At 39.5% G+C, this 22,918-nt stretch overlaps 2 protein-coding genes across 2 annotated transcripts; both read left to right on the forward strand.

Annotated features, from left to right (window-relative positions):
* Positions 1–257: 257 nt before the first annotated feature.
* LOC118598207 (C-C chemokine receptor type 8-like) lies at positions 258–1,669 on the forward strand. Its single transcript, XM_036210683.1, has one exon. It carries the CDS (start codon positions 450–452, stop codon positions 1,377–1,379), a length of 930 nt encoding a protein of 309 aa, XP_036066576.1. The 5' UTR covers positions 258–449; the 3' UTR covers positions 1,380–1,669.
* A 6,154-nt stretch (positions 1,670–7,823) lies between these two features.
* On the forward strand, positions 7,824–13,781 carry LOC112157586. The gene is made up of 4 exons (XM_036210669.1): positions 7,824–8,121; positions 12,576–12,787; positions 12,859–13,475; positions 13,586–13,781. The coding sequence occupies exons 1-4, from the start codon at positions 7,824–7,826 to the stop codon at positions 13,641–13,643; spliced, it is 1,185 nt and encodes a 394-aa protein (XP_036066562.1). The 3' UTR covers positions 13,644–13,781.
* Positions 13,782–22,918: the final 9,137 nt, after the last annotated feature.

A 22,918-nucleotide genomic window follows, 5' to 3' on the forward strand; every position in this document is an offset into this window, starting at 1 on the left:
CAGTTTGATGTCGTATTTTTTCGCAAAAAAAGAGAAAAACAAAGTTCCCGTAAAATTACAAGACACTTTTGAAGCAGAAACTTTCATACACAGCTGTCTGAGGTGCATCTAATATTTTTAAATGGGTGAGAAAACTCAACCACTAAAGCCTCATTTCTGGAAACTTTGTTCCCATGCTGACATCATGATGAGAACATCACTTTCCTATACAAAAATGGAAAAGGTTTTTATGGTCAAACTAGATTTGGTTTGTCAGCAAAGGTTATAGGTGATGTAGTGTCTCGGGTTCAATGATAACTTGGAAACTTAAGCATTGCCTCATCTTTTTAAGAATTCTTTTATCGTGGGGTGTGAAAATAGTTGAATTTAACTGTAGAGGCTTTTCTATTTTCTCATCACATCACTTGACACTTTTAACAAGACAAGAACACATTTGAAACCATCACTTGATGAAAGATCTCAGCATGATGCAGATGAACTCCAGTGTGCCGTCTTCCAATGTCTCTATATCTCCAGGAAATGTTGTCCTTCATCCTTCCTGGGACTTCGATGGTCTGGTACCTTCTGTGGTCTTGTCTTTCAGCTTTTTGTTAGGAGTCCCTGGAAACATCGCTGTGCTTGTTTTCAGACCAAACTTCCAGCACCTGTCCTCTGTAAGCCAGAAACTGATGTTGAACCTGGTGGTTTCAGATCTTCTCTGCCTGCTCACTCTTCCATTGTGGATTTACGATTTTATCAACATCTGGACATTTGGACTGGTAGCCTGTAAAATTCTCACCTTCCTCGTGTACTGCGGCATATATGGCAGTCGTCTAACAGTGACTGCTTTGAGCGTTCAGCGATACTTGCTGGTGGTGCATCAGAAGACGTGGACACATCAGACGGGAGTGACACTCCTGCTGGTTCTATTGTGGCTGGTTTCCATCATACTTTCCATTCCTGCTTTGGTGGTTCGACAGGTGACCACCGATCAGAACAAAACACGCTGTGAGTCTCAGTATTCCTCAGAAGCTCAGTGGATCACAGTGCTGTTGACGGAGGCCCTAATTGGATTTACCATCTTTTTTGTGGTAGTGTTTTCATACACCCGACTACAGAAGAAGGTGAAGCGGGCTGCATTTTTCAACAATCCACAGACATCCAGACTGGTTACCACTATCATCGTGAGCCTTTTTGCTCTCTGGGTTCCATTTCATTTTTTTGATGTGCTGATTTCTGCAGCTATTTTATTACACAATGAGAACCTTTTAAAGCTTTGTTTGAATGTATCATATACAGTTGGAGCACTTAATTTTGTGAACAGCTGTCTGAATCCATTCCTGTATGCATTTACTTCTTACAACTTTTGTTGCAAAAAAAGGTGCAGTATGAAGGTCTGACCTGTAGGTTGGCTTCATGTTTAACACTCGAACTGAGATACTGGAAATCTTTTTGTTTTAAATTGTTGATATATTGTACATTTGGCTGAAAGCTGTTTGAGTTTCTCTTGTATTTTTTTTTTTTTTTTTGTTATGGTAACACTGTCCCATGTGTGTCACATTCAGAATTGTTCTTGTCTGTTTGAATCAACTTGACTTGGTTTGTCTTTTACTGAAGATGTTTCCCTTCTCCAGGTTGACTGTTTTTATCTATTATTTCAAAGATTTGCCCATTTTTTTTGTCATAATAAAGTAAATATTAGAATGCTTTTCAAAGATTTTCATGTCAAAATATTGTAATATTTTAATAATAGTTGTTTTATATTGTAAGAGGAAGGAAACACACTTTAAAATGTAAAACAAAAAGGGACAAAAACAAAGTATACTATGTATAAACAAGACTGTATTTCTTATATTCTGTAACGATGTCATTACTGAAGGTATTGAGTTCTGTCTCCTAACATTCTGAGTATTTAGCCATTAAAACTGCTTTTTATCTGTTGCTTTCATAAAGTTCAGGACGGACACTCTACCACAAGGCCACTGAGCTGGCCACCTACTTCCACATTCGGTATCTGACCGCCCAGTCATTTACGGTTGGAGCAGTGGACTATTGTTATGTGGAAATAGTGGAGTATTTGGACTTTAAAATTTGTTTTTTGGAGCTACCAAGAGTCCCTATAAACGATGTTATGCACATTGTTCGTTTTTCTAGCAAAATACTCCAAAATAAAAATGCAAAAAGGATTTGAATTGTATTTGTCGTCCTACATAACAAACTTTGAAGGTAATTTGCTAATTCTGATGTTATTGTTATTTCTGTGTGACCAGCTAAAAAGCTGAAGGAAATTCATGTTGGCGAGGCATAATAGGTGCAGCTTAGTGCAGATTCCTGCATTGTTTCACGTATTTTTTGTGAATCCAAGGCTAAATGCTGTTACTGGTCACAGTATTTAATGAAGTCCCATTAGCTGCCACTCAGCTAGAGCGTGGAGCTGCAGCTGCGTCCACGTTCGAGAACCATTTGCAATCCTAACCATAACCTTCCCTCCAGGTCCGTGCAGCCAAGAAAAAAAATTCAGAACTGACTGCAATATTTAGAAAGTTACATGTGAATACCGTTATCACTTTTCATTTGGGTTAATGCTAGCTAGCATCAAAGACAGGTCTGATTATCGCTGTATTTATCTTTATGACCCGTTAGTTGTGTTTCAATTACTCCATAGCAGAGTATTTATAAATTTGTTTAAATGTAATGTTAGTATCAGGTGGAAGCAGTCCGAGATGTGATTCCTAAACGTCTCAACACGGGTGAAGGTTACCGTTAGCGCACACTGCTATCGCTCCATGAAGAAGGCAGAGGCATCTCATCATCAGCTGAGAGTAGGATCAGCAGTCCAAAAGTCACTTCAAAGTTCATGTACACATAAAATGTTGAACAGGTTTTAAATCATCTATCCAAGTGACATGATCATGCAGTACATGGTAGTGATTTGGGAGCACAGTGTTTGTGTTTCAGGAAGGCAAACTTTGCCTTTTTGGATGCTTTTGTGTATACACATAATGAAAAACTAACATACTATGTAAGAAATAACAAAAATGAACCAATACCAGGGAAACTACACAGAGACTTGCTAAGTCCTCACAGATAGAAATCCACAACCTGAAGCTAGCAAGCAGTCTTATTTGAAACCGAAATACATCACACAGCTCCCTACATTTGGTGTTTAAAAATAAATATAATTTTTGCATAAGTTCCAGTTACTTTGTTCATGTTTTACTTATCATAATGGTGGGAGAGGTTGTTCCCCTTTGCAAGAAAGAAAAGGCTGCTGTTTCTCTATTCACATCTGATTTACTAAGCAGCATCACTTCCTGAATTCATATTCTTTTCAGGAAGACAGCCGTGTGGTGCGACTGGACTCATTCATTCATTGGACATATTGTTTGTAATTCCCTGAGATTTGGCAGTCTGTCTTGGACAACCTTTGACTTTCTACTAGAGGCTACTTTTCATGTCTCTATAATCATTGTTTTGCTTTAAAGAGGAGAGCATCATGGAGGAAATCCACTCAACTGTGACGTCAAACATCTCCTCCACTCCTGGATTTATCCCTTCTTCTCCATCCATGGACTCCAGGGGTGTTCTTCCTTCAGTGGTTCTGTCTCTCTGCTTTCTGGTGGGACTTCCTGGAAACATCGCTGTCATCATTCTGAAGCCGAATTTTCAGCACCTGTCCAGCATGAGCCAGAGTCTGATGGTGAATCTAGCCGTGTCAGACATGCTCTGTCTGCTGACGCTCCCACTGTGGATTTACAGTCTGCTCTACGGCTGGATATATGGCCAGCTGGCCTGTAAAATTCTAGCGTATGTCATGTACTGCTGCATTTATGGAAGTCTTCTGACTATAGTTTTGTTGAGCTTCCAGCGCTACATGCTCTTGGTTCACCAGAAGTCCTGGGATCAGAAAAAAATGAGATTGCTACTGGTTTTGCTTTGGTTGGTTGGAATGATTCTTTCCATTCCTGCTTTGGTGGTTCGACAATTGATCCCTGATCAGCAGTGGGTGAACTGTGGACAACAATTCTCCTCTAGAAACCAGGAGATAGCTGTGCTGCTAGCAGAGGCTTTGGTGGGGTTTGCTTCTTTGCCTGTTGTAGCATTTTCATACATTCAGCTTTACAGGAAGGTGAATCACACAAGATTTTTTAATAACCCTCAGACATCCAGACTGGTTACCAGTATCATCATAGTGTTTTTTGTCCTGTGGATTCCAAACCATACTGTAGATGTGCTGTGTGTGGCAGCAATTGCCCTACACAATGAGAGGCTTGAGCAAACATGTAAAGATACTCAGGATATTGTGAAATCCCTGACATTTTTCAACAGCTGTCTAAATCCGCTCCTGTATGCATTCAATTCTCAAATTTGCAAATGTGTGAGACGGGTGAACCGCAGGGATAATGTGTCTCATCAACAGGGAGCAGTGGAGACTACCACCGTAAGTTACATACCCCACAGGGATGCATGAAAATGGGAGTGTTGGTAGAACCTAAGTCTTGGAGTTGAAGGACAAAAACTATAATTTTTGGTTGATACTGGAGCAACATATTCATCTAAGTTCCTTCACCAGCTGTTCAACTGACTCACATACTGTCAAGTGAGCGGACTTCTCAAAGGAGCAACAAAACTTACCGTTTACATCACCTCTGGATGCTTGTCGCTGGACTGAGGGTCTTCCACAGCTTTGGACATTCACAGTGGGCACAGACTTGTTAATCAAAACATGGACATCAATCATGTGTTCTACCGATGAACTGAGATTTCTCTTTCCAAATGGAACTGCAGTGCATTGCTCGAGCACCTCTCATGGACGGTGGCCATGCACCCTCAAACCGAGACTGGGACATTGACTGGGTTAGGCTATTGCCAGAAACAATGTCAGGTAGGGGACTGTTTGTCTTATATCTCTAAGCCTTGAATTGTGACCCATGTGTCTCCAGCTGACCAACGCTACTTTACGCTCTACTATGATTGCAACATGAACCTTCTTTCAGAGAAGAAATGGCTCAAACAATTGACTGGGATAATCATGATTCTAGGCTTAGGTTTGGTCATGTTCTGTTTTCCCTGTCAGTCTCACTATGTTTAGATTAAATCTTCCACAGGTGTCTTCCTTTAGTTTTAGTTAGCAAATGTGTTCCTGAGGGGGATTGTTAGGGGCAACGTTCCTGTTCCCGTGGAGGGTCGCCGGGACCGCTCCTTCATGCTCACTGACCCTGAGGATGGTTGCCACTCATCCCCCTTGGCTGTTTCCTATTCCGGAGGAGTGTTACTGGAGCTGCTGCCCTTCATATTTCCTGCCCCTGGGGAGAGTTGCTGGGACTGCTCCTCTTCATGCCCGTTCCCGAGGAGCGGTTCTGATTCCCCTTTCATGCGTCTGGCTGCAGGAGCCCTGTTTTCTGGACTTTTTGTTTTTGTTTCTCCAGATCCCCTCCTCACAGGTTTTTGGGCATCTGGAATCTGCCCTTTTGGGGAGGGGAACTGTCATGATTCTAGGCTTAGGTTTGGTCATGTTTTGTTTTCTCTGTCAGTTTCACCATGTTTAGGCTAAATCTTCCACAGGTGTCTTTATTTAGTTAGTCAACCTCAGTATTTAAGTGTCTGTTTTTCTGTCCCTCAGCGTTGGGTCATGTGTTCTGTTCAGTTACATCACTTGTTTGGTCTTCCGTGATTTTGTCATATTTAAGTTTGTTTAGTAAATATTTAAGTTTCTGGTACCAAGTCTTGCGTCCTGTGTTTGTGTCCTGTGTGAAGTGTGAATTAGCAAGAGATAAGATACGTATCGCAATGCACATTTCACGACACGATAAATATTCCGACATATTCCTAGACTGTACCAAAGAAAACATATCACAATTTTTTAGAGTTCGAGTTTAAAAAACCTTTTGTATAAATGTTAATAAACAATTCACATGAATAAAATTGGAAAATACATTTTATTAAATAATTAGAATACTAAGCACCACGGCTGTATTTCATATTCAAGTTGTTTTTACCCAATAAAATTCATGGTGCTTTTCTTTTGGTGAATGAAGAAATATTTTTTTCCAATACTCAATGTTGTGTAATTTCTACAACAATTTATTTGTGAGTATAAAAGCGCAGTGAAAATTCACACCACACGAGCATTTTAAAACGACAGTCGACAGCTGCTTCTGCTTGATCTTTTTTTTGCTTTTCTCATCATGGGTAAGGTAATAACCTTAAAATATTACCCCATGTATCTGGTAAGAAGCAAGTAGTTAGTAGGCCAACACTTCTTTAATTTATCTGTTGTTGAGACACATAGAGAGAAGTGTGTGTGTGTGTTTTCTGGGTGTGTGTTACGATTGTATGTTTATTTTTATTTCTACAGTCTGCTTAGATACAAAAACATGATCGCATTTGTCGGTCGCAGTGTTTCATAGTGAAAAATTGGTTATATTTTGAAAATAAACTGGATTTTCTCATGTATATTGATGTAACATCCTGTCAGAAGCCTGTTGCGGAGGACCGTGGTGCTCCACGCCTGGTGTGAACCAGCCATAAGATGGATCTTACAAGATCTTGTTGTTATACATAAGTGTGCTGCAGGGCATAGTCGAGATGCAGTTCCTGCACTGAGTGGTGAACCAAAGCCGTGTCTGAATGATCTCATGAGCCCATATGTGAAAATGTGCTTACCACTGCTTTTGTAGTGCAATTCAAAATAAACAAACCTGATCTCTCAGCATCACCCATGTCTTCAATATGTTGTAACTACACAGCCACTACTCCATGTAGCATCCAGGCTAAAAACATCCTCCTACAACCATCTGGAGCATTCATTTTATGATCCAAATAGAGGCGCCCAATTTTAAATCTTTGAAACTGCTCAACCAATGTGGCTGACGTCTTTAATTTCCCCAAACTCTGTCACTGATGATGGTTCAGTCAGATGAGTCATTTCTCTGAATGCCAGTGTAGAAGAATTTCTTCTTCCAGTTATATTTGCTCTCTTACAGAAAGTGGCACAGGAAGTGGTCACTGAGGCTTTTATAAATGAACTCTGACACTTTGCCACAACACAGCTAGTTGTTTGACTTGCTCTTGGTTTCTATTACCATAATACTGTAGTTCTACATTTTTCATCCGTACAGCAACAAGGTAAATAAGGTAAACAACACTAAGATCTTAATAATTGCTGCTTTTGTTAAAAATTACTCACATAAATGAGACAAGAATATAGAAAATGCTTTTTTTTAAATTAAGGAACAGGAAGCTGCACAGTCAGACTTTCTCTCTTGACTAGTGACCACTGATCCGAACAGAACTAACACAGTGAGTCGTAATATTTGACAGAACCTGGTGGATTGCAGTGCTACTGGTAGGTTTTTTCCATACTTTTCCTTGAAGTATTTTCATTCATCCACCTCGAGAAAAAGTTGAAGCAGGCAGCACTTTTAAATAGAAAGTAAATGTATTGAGTTGATTTTTATTTTTATTTTTATTCAAACATTATGATGTATTGGTAATAATTTTGTGTTCAAAAATCTACATATGAAAATGTTACAAACACAAATTCTAAGAAGTATAAAGATACCGAATTGATTTTTTCCTGTAAAAAGTTCTACGTTTTTTTGCTTCAATGTTAATGCTATGTTAGTTCCTAGTTTTGTGACGACTGCCTGTAATAAAATAAGATTGTGTTCTCAGGAAACTATTTCCAGACACTAAAGTCATGGAGTCATTGCTTTCGTTTTTTTTTTGCCTTGTTGCATTATAGAAGTGATCACTAACCTAAAGTCAGGTATATGCCATCAGTGGGTAACTTCTGAATTCCTGATCATGTTGTGACTCTTATTTGTTTAGTGCCTGGCATCATGGAGCAACTCAACTTGACTGCAGTAACTCCAAACATCTCCTCCCCTCCTGGACTTCTCCCTTCTCCTCCCATGAACTCCAGGGGTGTTCTACCTGCAGTGGTTCTGTCTCTCTGCTTTCTGCTGGGAGTCCCTGGAAACATCGCTGTCATCATCCTGAAGCCAAATTTTCAGCAGCTGTCCAGCATGACTCAGTGTCTGATGTTGAATCTAGCCGTGTCAGACCTGCTGTGTCTGGTGACTCTCCCACTGTGGATTTACAGTCTTCTCTACGGCTGGATCTTTGGTCTGGTGGCCTGTAAGATCCTGACATATGTCATGTATTGCAGCGTTTATGGAAGTTTGCTTAATATAGCTTTGCTGAGCTTCCAGCGCTACATGCTCGTGGTGCACCAGCAGTTTTACAATCAGACAAAAATTAGATTGCTGCTGGTTTTGCTTTGGCCAGTTGCAATGATTCTCTCCATTCCTGCTTTGGTGGTTCGTCAGCTGGTCTCTGATGAGCAGTGGATTCGCTGCAAATACCAGTATTCCTGTGGAGCCCAGGAGTTAGCTGTGCAGCTGACAGAGACTCTGGTGGGATTTATTTCATTTTTCACTTTATTATTTTCGTACATTCAGCTTTACAGGAAGGTGAATCGAGGAGTATTTTTTAACAACCCTCAGACATCCAGACTGGTTACTTGTCTCATTTTAGTTTGTTTTGTCCTGTGGATTCCACACCACACTGTAAATGTACTGGGTGTGGCAGCTACTGCTCTAAAAGATAAAGGTCTTCAGCAGCAAATTAGAAGTATACAGAATAATGTTGGATCACTGACATTTATAAACAGCTGTCTAAATCCACTCCTGAATGTTTTCACTTCTCACATTTGTAAATGTGTGAAACATCTGAACCACTGAGGTTAATGACCCTGACTTCCTGTAACTCTGTCACTGTTAGTTTTGAAACAATGAGATGAATCTATTCACCTGAAGTTGACTCTTTTGGTCCAAGTATATTCATTTTACCACAGAAAGATGTTATAATGGAGTGAAGTTTTCGTATGGACAATGTAATTGAACTAAAGCACAGCTAATTGGTTAAACTTGTTTTTAGTGTTTATAAATAGTTGTACTTGTGAACGCCATTTTTTATTTGAACAGCCTTTTCTCAACATCTGAACGTTTGGACTGGTAGCTTGTAAGCTTCTCACCTTCCTCGTGTACTGCAGCATATATGGCAGTCGTCTAACAGTGACTCCTTTGAGCGTTCAGCGATACTTGCTGGTGGTGCATCGGAAGAAGTGGACACATCAGACGGGAGTGACACTCCTGCTGGTTCTATTATGGCTGGTTTCCATCATACTTTCCATTCCTGCTTTGGTGGTTCGACAGGTGACCACAGTGGATCACAGTGCTGCTGACGGAGGCCCTGATAGGATTTACCATCTTTTTTCTGGTAGTATTTTCATACACCCGCCTCCAGAAGAAGGTGAAGCGGGCCGCGTTTTTCAACAATCCACAGACATCCAGACTGGTTACCAGTATCATCATGAGCCTTTTTGCTCTCTGGGTTCCATATCATTTTATCAACATGTTAAACCCTGCAGCTATTTTCTTACGCACTTTTAATTTTTGTTTGAGTGTGTTATATGCAGTTGGAGCACTTAATTTTGTGAACAGCTGTCTGAATCCATTCCTGTATGCATTTACTTCTTGCAACTTTTGTTGCAAAAAAGCTTAAGCTTAATGTTTGCTGTATATTTGACATCAGAGTCTATATACTGAAAATATTTCTACTTTCAGGTTCTGGTAATGATGCTGCCAAATCACTCTATGCTGATTTGAACAGTCACTGGTTGGAGTAACTAACCTAACAGGTGTTCCTTTCAAACATTTTTTGGTTTGTAAAGGTATAAGTAAATTACAATAATATATTTTATATTTATGGTATGATCTTTACACATAGCTATGAAACAAGATGCTGGTTTTAGAATAAAGACGCTTTTTTGTATTTGAAGGGAATCCTTACTTTTACATTTTTTTTCTATAGTTTCAAAACATATTTTGATTTTTTTTTTAATATATTTTTTACTTTATTTCTGTTCTGCGTATATTTGTTTATCATTCTTCATTAAATTAACTGGAGTTGGATGAAGCTCAGAGATATTAAGATGATGCATTAGGAAAGGCTGTATGGGACAAAAAGTTTGATAGAAGAATTAAAACACTGGAATTACCTGAACTTTTATTGACTTGTTGATTATTGATTTTTTTTCCCCACCAATAAGCTCAACAGTCTTGGTATAGCTATCATTCACAGCTAATATTACTTAAATTTTCTTAGGCTTCCTTTTCCAATGAAGTTAAATGTTATCTTTATTTCAACATTTCATACAGCTCTGTCTGTAATATAAAATGCATGTTTCTATGTCTCAGGCATTTTTTTATGTAACTTTGTGCTTGTTTCAGACGCAAGCATTACTTGTATTAATATTACCTAATTTTAATGTTTGTTTTTTTATATGAATAATGAAGAATCCTCTCCCTCATTGTTCGGTCTAATGGTGGTAAGATGCTCTGACACTCGATTCCACATATCAGGCCTTAAAATGCTTCAGTTTCCTCCTTCCATTTAGACCCCTTTACGCCTGTTGATGCAACCAACTTAAGCTCTCAAAATGCCTTAATTTAGCATCTACATGAAATCAGAAACGGAACATGCAGCTGGCCAGGAAACTCTCCACTATCACTGGAAGACACAACAGAAGTTTAATTCCACCCAACCTAAAAGACATCAAGATTCCATGACAGTAGGGCTGGGAATCACTGGGTCCCTCACGATACGGTACGCGATACATGGCTCATGATATCGATAATATCGCGATACTGCGATTATTGGTAAAAATCCTCCCTAATAAATACATTTATATAGAAGAACAACATTTCGGGAAAATATATCCCTATTTATTTTTTAGCTTAAACACAATCATAATAAACAACTTGTGTCTTATTTTGTACAACAAATTGTTGTAAGCAAAAGAACAAAATTAAATAATTCAACTGGCGACAGCTATCTACCTCCAAAGGAACGTCACACCAAAGGACAATGAATATAATGTTTTATATTTACATCTGTCAACGGTTACCTAATTTGTCGACAAATTGAAGGGGGATTTACTCAGACTGCAACTTGAGATTATTTTTCCAATCTTTCTTTATTTTCCATTTGGTCAGTTAGCAGTCCATAGGTAAAAACCCTAAAACACACATAATAATGTCAATAAATATTTACAAATTCAAATTATATTACAGAATAGAAATAAACAACTTTAATCAATAATAATTTATATAATTTTAAGTGCTTCAATTAACTAGCAACCTCCCTATTTTACAGTGAATTCATTTACTTTATTTTAATTACTTTTTTTTCCATTTTACAGTAAATCCTACATTTTTTTAATTTAAGAATTACTTCAAATGAGCATTAGCTAAAAGTAATTACATTAATTAAAACAACTTCACACCACAAATTTACCAAAGTTACACATTACACCAGCAGGTTAAACATCGAAGTGCATGAAATCGGAAATTCCGATGGCACCTGAACTACACACAAACAACTGCGAAGCACGTGCCCCGTCCCGACAGCACACCGAAGTGGTCATTCTATCGCTCAGACAAAGTCACTTCTTACCGGCTGCCTCTGCTACAGATGGAGGATGAATGCTGACAGGTAGGCACGGTTTACACACGCGCCACCGAGCCAAATTCAGCGGCTGCGTCCTCCCGAAGCTGTGGTCTTCGCGAACTCCGATGTCCTTCGTCAGCGGGTAAGACCGGATGTTAAGTGCTAATTTGGACGGTCCAGCCTTGATAACTCCCGCCGTTAATCGGCTAATGTCCTGTAGCCTAGCTTGAAATCGTGAGTTTACCGCGTGTTGGGAAGCATGATGGAGACCGAAATAATTTTGTCATATCTTCTTCAACTTCTGATTTTGTAAGAGTTGGAGCAAATGTATCGCCATCAAAGATATTTGCTCTTTTTCCGGCTGAGACAAAAGGATGTGCAGGTAGGCTACGGTATTAAAATAAAATAAAAAAGACACAAGAAGCTCTTTTACTTATTAGCTTTAGCTAGTTTAATGGATGTATTTATTTAGCAACTACATAACAGGTTATAAACTAAATAATTACTGACACAAATGTGTGTGTTTGAAACAGTTTTGTAACAATGATCCTTTTTATTTGTTTCACAAAAATTATCACAGTAAATCAGAGTGTAGGTACCTAGCCCCTTTGGAGCTTAAAAAATATGTGCAAGATAACAAAACTATTTTTTTCTATTAATCAGATTACAATAGTGTTAAATGTTTATTTTGTCTTCTGACTTAAATGTTATGCATAAATTATTTTTTAACAATTACTACTCTTTTTTTAAATCAGTAAACTTAGCATTTAAGTATTTTGCTTTTCTCATGTTTACCTAAGTATAATGATGTTTTATAGTGTTAAAAAAACATAAAACCACATATTTTCACTGAAAATTTATTTCTTTTTTATTTCTTTTTAACTAGACTACACCCCTGTACTGCAACATTAACCTGAGTCTCCCAATCTGGGAGCGTTTTTTCTGCAACGAAGAAACAAGACCAGATTCTTGCTGAACAGAAACTCTCTTGCAGTCCTCCTGAACCTCCTTAATCAGGATCGGCGACATGGATGGAGTGCTGTAATCGAGACCCTGGTTTTTCTTTTCTGGTTGGTGAGCGGGCATCCTACAGGGTGGTCTCAAGAGTGTTTGGGATGCCTCGTTCCACTGTATCGTCCACAGACTCACTGAGGAGGTGGTAGCCAGTTGTCATAAGGTCATTCACCTTCCAAAAACCCCTGAGGACCTGGAGGTGGAGTCCTGTGGGTTTGCAGAGCTGGCACGGCACAGAGCTTTCCTCAAAGCTGCAGGTGCCATCGACGGATGCCAGGTCAGGATCAAGCCTCCTAGAGGCCCTGATGGTCACTGCTACAGAAACAGAAAACTGTTCCCCTCCATCAGGCTGTGTGTGACCATCGGGGCTGCTTCATTGACACCTATGTGGGCTGGCCTGGGTCGGTGCATGACTCCAGGGTACTCCGCCACAGCCCACTATACAGACAGACGGTCTACCCTCCTCCAAGGCACTTCATCCTAGCAGATGGTGGATACCCGTGCCTCCAACGCCCACTCCCCCTCATCACTCCCTACAAGCGTGTGAATGTAGATGTTGCAGCCCATCACTTCCACAGTCATAATTCCAGGGCACACTTGATTATAGAACGTGCTTTTGGAATGATGAAGACAAGATTCAGGGCAATCTTCCTGCAAGCGCTGGAGGTGCATCACACCTTTGTACCTCACGTAAGTGAACATATAGCAGCATTTTTTATGTTATTTGGAATATTTTTCTGTTTCTCTTCCTATTGCAGGTTGTCACAGCTTGCGCCATCCTCAATAACATCTGCCTTTGTGCTGGCGACACTGTGGCCCCAGAGGATGAGCCGGAGGAAGATGTGGGAGATGATGAGGGGGAGCCTGGTTTGGAGGCCAGAAGCGGTGCACTCTGGCGGGACCAACTGTCTGCTGAGGTTTCTGCCCTGGAGGAGGCACCACCAGACCACGATTACTGGTAACAGGTAATTAAAAAAGACAGTTATTTATCAAGATTTTTTTAAATAAATAATATTAAGATTGCTCGTGTATTATCTGATATTTATGTATTAATGGATCATTTTTGGTCATGCAGCGTCCGTCGACAGCCAGCCCTGCAAACCCTGAAGATGGACGATGCAGTGGACAGTTGAGAGGCATCCTGAAACTGCAGACCCCCTGCAAGATGTTCCAATCAGCACCCGGAAAGTTCCAGTCCCGGGTCTCAGTTGAAGCCCCCCATCCATGTCGACCATCTTTGTAAATAGTTATAAATAAAAGTGTTTAAATGACTTCATGACGACTGTTTCTTTGGATTTACACCTTTATTTATATTAACGATTTCTTAAACATTTAAACACAACCCTTTTTTTTTTCATTTATTTGCTATTTTTTTCGAGCAGACTGAAAAGTCTGTCGAAGGTCTCCCTCCTCTCTCTTGCTCTTTGCTCTTCTGCTTCATGTCCTCTCTGATTAACTCTAGAAGTTCATCACCGTCCCTTCCTCTTTTTCTCACCACTGGTATCTCACTCCTTTCTTCCTCTCTGTCTTCACTTTGCTCTCTTTCACCCACTGCTGTACTTGTCCCTGGAGTTTCTTCGCGGAGAGAGGAAATTAGGACAGGAGGAGTGGTGGAAGGTCTCTGTCCTAATACCTCATCCATGAGGTCAAACCATAGACTTAATATATAATTAGACGAATCATCTCTGACGTCACCCATTGACTTCCACAGTCCCTGAAATGAAGTCTGAATATTCGGGTCATGGCCGCAGCCATATTGGCTGGAGTTAACTCCGCCCCACACGGAGGTTCCAAATATGGGGAAAAGGGGCGGGACCGAGTTCACCCGCTTTTCCTTCGGTTTGTTTTAGTTCACGCCCACAGCTCTGCCGTCTGCGGCTCCTCATGCTAATGGCTAACCGCTTCAGTTCTCCAGCAAAGCAGCACCGCGGTGGATTATTTACATCATGAATCTTTACAGGTGAGTACTTGGTGTTTTACACACAATCTGTAAAGCGGTGGAAGTGACTTTTAGACAACAATGAAAACGTATTTTCCCGTGGTACGAGTTTAGTACGAACTGAACATCGACTGTTTGATCATGTTATTTATGTGGTCCTAAGATATCTTATTCAATAAGAGTTATTTAGTTTTAAGTTACTGTAGTCTTTATATACACATCAAAAATACACCACAACAGTAATAGATGATTGTGTAAAACGTAGTTTTTCTCTAGTGTTAAATCAAATTGTTGATATATGATCACATGATGCTGTGATTACAATATGAGGAGCATTTCTTTTTAATTCTTAGTTAAGTTAATCATGTCAACTTCTTAAAGCTGGAGCTAATATTTAAGTGAATCCTCTAAACACAGTCACAGTGAAGCAGAATGAACTAATATCAGTCAGAATGTGATGAACATCAGGTCTGAAGAGGTTAAACAGACTGATGCTGCCTCCTCTTCTGCTGACAATCAAACTAAATACTGTCATGTTCTTTTATAGGCAAACTCATTTTCTTAAAAGATTTGGTTTAAAGATATTCACATGGACTTTGAGCATAAATGAGATGAAATATTTTATTTTGTCTGTTTGGCACATCTTTGCAAAACAGCACAAAATAAAATATTTTTGAGTGAAATATATTTTCTTTTCTTACAATTACAGTTTGGATTAATGGTGATGTCATTTCCATTTGGCACCAGAAGGACAGTTATACAAAACCACCACAGCGATGTGAGCTCGGCGAGGACCCACATCACCTGGTTCAGCTGAGGCGGACGGTGGTGGACATCTTTTATTTTTAATTCTACAAGGAAGAGCAGCTCCTGGTTCTCTCATCACTGTGGAGGATGTGAACGGGCGACGTCTGGAGTCTGAAGCTGTCATTGGGATCGGAGAGAACGTCCAGCAGCTGCACACTCTTCAACCCATCACTAAACTTTTTTTTTCTTTCATTTCTTACTGATTTTTTTTCAGTAGATAGAAATGTACTCTTTAGGATCATTTATTAGGTTCGTTAAATATAAAAAACAGACAGTATTATCATAGATGATGCTTTCTAACCATGACATGTTTAGATGTCCCTACCTTGAATAAAGGGAAACCAATTCGGAATTTTCAATGATTAATGTTTGTGGCGTTTTGAGTCATTTAATCTGCTTCAAAAATAAATTTTGTACAGATCTGACTCTGACCCACATTTCCTTTTGTCTGACCTATATGCTAAAACAGTGAATAAACAGAAGAGACAGGTCACTCAAATATGTTACACATAATTTTTATTGAATCACACACATCAGCAAGAGCCGTCTTCATATGTTAAAATTAAAATTTTTCTGCCTTAAAATGTAAATGTTGGATTCTTTTGGATTATAACTCCACTCACCACCAGAAGCAGACCTGAAGAGGAACAAACAAGATAAATGTTAGATACAATTTGAAAAATAAAATAAAAATGTAATATAAATTAAAATCACAAGACAAAGCTAAAAAATAAAACATGTACAATTTTGTTAAACATTAAACATTTTCATTATATGTTCTTATTAACTGAAAGTTTTCTGCCTTCACATTTTAACTCCACATGAAGAGATTCTGCTGTTACTGTAGCAGATCTGAATCATGTTCTTATATGTTATAACTTTTTGATAAAAGAAAAGAACCATCAGTACAAATACAGAGAAAACGTCCTCTTTTAAACTTTAAACATAATAGATATTAATGTTGCTGAGATTTAAAAAAATCAAATTACTGGAACTAAAATAAATAATCCTAATATACACTGATTTATTTCCGGCATATATAAAGTTATTCTTTTAGTACTTACCGGAGAAAAGACACCAGATGACTCCCAGAGAGCGTATTAGAACAGTTTACAGCAAGGCAGCAGGACAAAAACCGAAATAGAGCGCTCATGCTAACGCTAAATCTGTAGCAGACAGCAAAATACTGGAGCTCTGCTCCCAGAATCCACCGCAATCTTCATCTGTCAGTCAAAAGCCACGCCCCCTCATTAAGCAAAAATAAATGCTGTTTAAAAAAAAAGTTAAAAAAAGTAAAAAAATAAATCTTTGGGGCTGACCGCAATGCATCTTGGGATACGGTCAGCATAGCAGGATACACCAGAACGATCCTTGAATTTGGGAAAAGGAAGGTCGCATTCGCTAGCAGCATTTGAATCAGCCGTTGGATTTGGATAGCACTTGTCGCTGCGCTGTGACATCACCGGTCGACAAACACAGCCCAGGGAGGACGCAGAACCCGAATTTAGACACAGCCTGTATCTCGCCGGTGCTTTTCCTAAAACAAGTCCGACGCAGCGCGCCCTGTTGCTCAACAGTTCCATCATGCGACTCAAACGCTCAGTGGAACAGTCTCTTTAAATGAAAATATAAGATCGATACTTGGTGAGAACCCATCGAGAATCAACCGCAGGACTAAATATCGCGATATATCGCAATATTGATATTTTGGCACACCCCTACTTGACAGTTAGGTTGATATTTCGGACAAATCTTACATTTTTTGGTATAATCACCAAATTTGTACCCTATGAACCCCTCTTTTAGAAAGGCACATTTACCATGAGAAAAACTCAAAATGCCAGCCATTTTAAAAAAAAAAAGATGGGGGCGTGGCCATACATTCAATTGTTACAAAAAAATTAAATGTCTCTTTCCCTAAGTCTCAACAATATGGGCCGGTTATGCACAAAATGCAGTCTTTAAACTTGAGGGAACCTAACACACTATATATATCTTGTACTTATATATATATCATGTATTTAAAAATCTTGAATTTTCTAACGTGAGGAAAAAAAAATATATCATACATTATGCATTTTGACAGCACTGTAGTACTCTTTTTCTTTACTATTACACTATAGTACATTGTGCCACAACAAATCTGAGCAATAGTTAGAAGAAATAGTAAATCTTCATGTAAAAAGTTACAAATCCCTAAGCAGGCCTTTTAAATGACTATCTTAGTGCTGAGCAAATTAGTTTGTGGTGAAACAAATGTAGTTTTCCCAATATTTGGCTGCACCCTTGTACCAACCTCCGTCATTGTCAGGCCATGATTTTACCACAAACGTTGCCCTGATTTCATTCATCTGTTTATGCGGCTGTTCCCTCTTCTTCCTCCTTTCCCCCACGCACCCTTCATCCTCGTCCATGAGGCGGAGCTTCTGCAGTTTTGTAGATTTAGTATCCATCAAGTTAAAAAAAATGTCTTCTGGTTTATACAGATCTTTTTTTTTGTACAATACAAAACAATGACTAATCATTCTGTACAAGTACATCTACAGGATAAAGACATGTTATTAGTGATCAAAAGTAAATCAAAAGTGATCAACATGCAGATATTTGTTCTTACTGAATTGTTTTGAATCTAAAAGCAGATGCCATCAGATGTAGTGAACACAAAACTGCCACTAGGTTGTGCCAGAACAACTACATGTTGTGGCGGTTCCACCAACTGTTGTGCTGAAAAGTTTAATTCTGCTGTGAGAAATGCACCAAGAAAACTGAAAAAAACTGTGAACTTGAAATCTGAAGAGAAAAATATGAATAAAAAACAATCCTACCTGGACTCAGGGAGACCCTCAAACCTTTATCCCCATGAAACATGAGTTATATTCTTTGCTGATGCTTGTTTAGGTTTGAATAAGTGTCTACGTCATGCACAACCCAACATCTAATAGAGAAATTCACCAGTACCTATTTATCATTGATGCTATCATATTTACCATGAAATATGTTAATGTTGTGTACAAATTTTCAAATGATTTCAAAGCATTTCCTCACACTGAATTTCATTTTAGAGAAGCTTTGTCTCAATAAAAGCAAAGCTCGAAATTTCCTGTTACATCTGCAGCATAATATTAACAGCAAATCTTCATAGACTTGACAATCAGACTATAGGATGGAGATGAACATGTCCAATAGTTCCTTTACAGGAGATTGTCATCCTCATTCCTGGAACTCTGGGGAATTAATCCATGCTGTGCTACTAGGTTTGAATTTTCTACTTGGATTACTTGGAAACATTGCTGTGCTCGCTCTCAAGCCGAATATCCAGCGTCTGTCTCCTGTGACCCAAAGTCTGTTGTCGAACTTGGCCATGTTGGACCTTCTCTGTGTGCTGACCCTTCCATTCTGGATGTACGCTATGCTTGTCAATTGGACTCTTGGACCTGTGACCTGTAAACTTCTGACATTCCAAACATACTTCAGCAATTATGGCAGTCAGATGACTGTGACTTTGCTAAGTGTCCAGCGCTATCTGGTTGTTGTGAAACAGAGGAATACCTTAAATCGGTTTGGAGCAAAGCGTCTTCTGGTTCTTGTCTGGATAGCTTCACTCTTTGCATCCATCCCCATTAGCATGGCTCAACAGCAGGAGGACCTAGATTGCATTTTGCATCTCTCTCCTAAACCTTTGGTGATGGTTGTGCTGATAGAAGAAATCACAGTGGGATTTATAACAATGTTCATTGTAGCTTTTTCATACATTAGCGTTTATAGGAAAGTGAACCAAGCAGCATTATTCAACCATCCTCAAACAACCAGACTGGTTTCCGGCATCACTGTGATCTTCTTTGTCTTGTACTTTCCCTATAATATCAATAATATACTGAGTGTGACTGCAATTTCTCTGAATATAGAGGGCCTCAAGAACTTTTGCAATAAGTCACGGTACATTGTCGGGGGACTTGTCATTTTAAATATCAGCCTGAATCCTCTCCTGTATGCATTTAACTCATGTAATTTTTGGAAGAGTTCAGAAAAACTGAATTGTTGGGGCAGAAATTCTAGTGTTTCCCAAAGACAAAAAAATATTACCATCACTGATGTTGTGTAGTGACGTTAACGATAACAGTCCGGCCCCAAAGTGTGCATCTTTGTTCATTTGTTTTTAATTCACCTTTCAGACAGTCGTGGATTACCTTGAATGTAATAGTAGTAGTTCACTTTCAGCTTATCCCTTTCGGGGTCGCCACAGCGTAACAGCACCCACTGTTTCGCAGCAGTGATTTGGCAGAGTTTTTTTTACGCCGGATGCCCTTCCTGACACAACCCTGTACTTGAGGGGCACAGGGACCCAGTTAGGCAGCAGCATCAAGGGTCTTGCCTAAGGACCCAATCTGGGTGGGGATCAGTGGACAACCCTGGAATCGAACCCAGGGCTCCTGAGTACCAGCCCTTTGCCTAGCCCACTGAGCCATCCAGCCGCTTCGTGGATTACTTTTAATCTGGATCTTTATCTGTACTGTACACTGTAATTAAGAGAAAATACTGTTTTTTTTAAGTATTTTGGGCTTGCTTTAACCATAAAGTTTTTTTTTTTTTATCTCACAGTAGCAGTGTGTTTTCTTTAACTACCATGCACGTGACTTACAAATTCATGCCTTCATCTGCTTCAACTGCTGAAGCAATCTGCACAATCTAAGAGAGAAGAACATTTAAAAGCTCAGAGCTTCCATCAACTGTCCAGAAAGCTCAGGGAGAAATTCATTTGGATTTAAAAAGTTCATATTTTGTGTAACTTGATCTTTTTAAAATACATCCCATTGCAGTTAAACAGCTGTACATTGCACACGCTCCTTTTTAAAAAAGTCATTTCAGGCATTATTCTGCAAAAGAGAAGACCATGAACAAGCAGGTTTGTTGTGGTACAAAAATGCTGTGAAACTTCATGTATTTTATACACACCCATCCAGAGGAAAGTGAAGCAGCAGTAGTATTTTAACAATTATCCAACAATCAGTGTCCAGTATCATCATGAATTGTTTTGTTTTTTGGTTTTCATTTTACTTTAATAATATTTATTTAAAACATTTTAATGCATTATTTATTGCAATAAAGTATGATCTCTATTTGAACTTTGTCTACTCTGCACACGCAGTTTCTGTCAGACAAATGTACTTTCTTTAACAAGTGTTTTATTATTTATTTCAAAATGAGTATCAATCTGCTTCCTATTTTATAAGCTATGTGGCGGTTGAGGGTGGGACTAGATAATTAATGTACACGTCATGAACATGATGGTGTGGGAAACTTTGCACATCTGTGTTGCAATAAAGTGCAAAATGCAGATTATGGTTACAAAAATGGATCGACTATATGCAATTATTGTGAAATGTTAATTTAAAAGTTCCTCATCAAGAGGGGAAAGAAGTGTGAATGAAGCAGCAGCTTCTATTAAAACAGGTTTCCACACACTTACGAAGTATCCCTCTTGGAGGGATCTCTGTAGGTATGAGGAGAAGCTGTAGGGGTAGAGAAGCAATTCAGATTCAGCCTAAGAATGTTTTCAGACTAGAAATGTTCGTTGGTCTGGACCGAGTCCACTTAATTTGGATGGAGTCCTGAATCTTGCTTCTCTGTGTCAAGGTCAGGTACAACAATTTTTACTTGTTGCTTTGGTAGAGCGAGAAATTATGGCTATAAAGTTATGGTGATGGGTGTTTATGACATACAGATTTTAAAAGTTGTTTTGACGCCTCTGGAGTCATTATCTGGAAGACCGCTCCATAAAAACTGAATGAGGAATCATCATAAATTTTAGTTCAAACTTTTGGAATAACTACAAGAATTGAACTAGAGGACCTTAAGGTCCATGAGGTCTTCTAGTCCAAAATCATGCATATAAACCATTAAAAGAGCTCTAAAATCAATCCTGAATTACACAGGAAACCAGAGCAACTGATTTTAAAATGGGCGCAATGCCACCTGGTCCTTGTCGGCATGTGTGTGACTAAGTTCTGTTGTAGTAGAAGAATTTATACCCTTCCTTCAGGAGAGACCATTGAGAAGAGCATCACAATAATCAAATCTAGAGTTAAAAGCATACACTTTGGGAGACTGTCAAAATTCAGGCTATGGGTTCCTCTTGGGGTCGAAGGTGAAGGAGGATGGTTGAAACGTGACATTAAGTTTTGAATGGCTCCCTCCCAGATCTCACTGGATTGGGAGAGGAGCGAGACAGAGAGTGGTTCAGAACCCCGAAGCAAGGCCTGGGGTTGGGGCTCGTAGGTGAGCGCCAGGTGAGCAATGTGGGATAACTCTCCAGTGGGCCCACGACCTGCAGGAGAGCTCAGAAGGGGTCGGTGCAGTGTGGTTTGGGCGGCAGTCGAAGGCGAGTACCTCGGCAGTTAAAACCCCGGTCACAGAACTTGGCTTTTGGGACTTGGAACATCACCTCTCTGGGAGGGAAGGAGCCTGAGATTGTGCAAGAGGTTAAAAGCTATCGGGTAGATGCAGTTGGGCTCACCTCCAAGAGGGGTTGGTCTCGCTATCATTCTGGAGCTGCCCATGGTGAGAGGCGGCAAGCCTGGATGAGCTTTCTCGTCAACTCAGCCGCCAAACGTTGGAGTTCACACTGGTGGACGAAACGGTTGTGTCCCTTCGCCTTCAGGGGGGGGAAAATTCTCTGTGGTTGTGCCAATTCGGAGTACCTGGCCTTCTTGGTGTTTATGGGAGGGGTACTGGAAAGGGCCCCAATGGTAGACTCAGTCATCCTCCTGGGGAACTTCAAGGCCCATGTGGGAACCTGGAGGGGTGTGATTGGTAGGAATGGCCAATGTTCTGTCATTGGACTTCTTTTAATCCTCGGTCGCAGAGAGGACCGGGTCTACCTAACGTAGTCCACATCTCGCTTGCAGGCTTTATACCGAGGCCACACTGTCGACGTGGCAAACAATCAATCGACCATCGGTGTACAGGAAACTGCCTGTGCACTTGCTCTCCCACTTCCTGATGATTGAGTACGGCAACCGAAAATGATGACAAGCAGTTTAATGCCTTTTTTGCAACAAGCCCTTATATTGTTTCTTATTGTTTCAATAACTTGAAAACAGGTGGAAATGAAACAATTGTTAAGCAAAATCACTGATTTAAAGACACTGCAAAAAATACTCGACTGGTAAGTTTAAAAGGGAGACTCATTATGTTCTAATTTTGTTGCTGTTTCATTTTTTAGACGAAAAAGAAAACGGGAAGTTAAAAACAAGACAAGATTACACAGCTGCTACTTACTGCTTGAGTACAAACAAACACTTGCGCTCCCACTTCCTGATGATTGAGTACGGCAACCGAAAAAGCTCATATCAGAAAGAAAAAAATGGAGGGCTTTTAGAGCACCATCTCCCAATTAATTAGTGTGACCTTCTGCCTCATGATTACTAGGCATGTTCTTCTTACCACATTAGGAAGTCATAGTAAGATGTTAACTAATTTCTTGTACTTGCATAAGAGTTTGAGTCATTCACAACCCAACATCTAACAAAGAAATTCACCAGTAACTATTTCTTATTAATGCAGTCATATTTACCATAAAATATGTTAATGTTGTGTGCACATTTTCACATGATTTCAAAACATTTCCTCCCTCTGAATTTCATTTTAGAGAAGCGTTGTCTC

The sequence above is a fragment of the Oryzias melastigma genome, linkage group LG24, assembly GCF_002922805.2.
Source record: "Oryzias melastigma strain HK-1 linkage group LG24, ASM292280v2, whole genome shotgun sequence".
In the NCBI taxonomy this organism is placed as follows: Eukaryota; Metazoa; Chordata; class Actinopteri; order Beloniformes; family Adrianichthyidae; genus Oryzias; species Oryzias melastigma.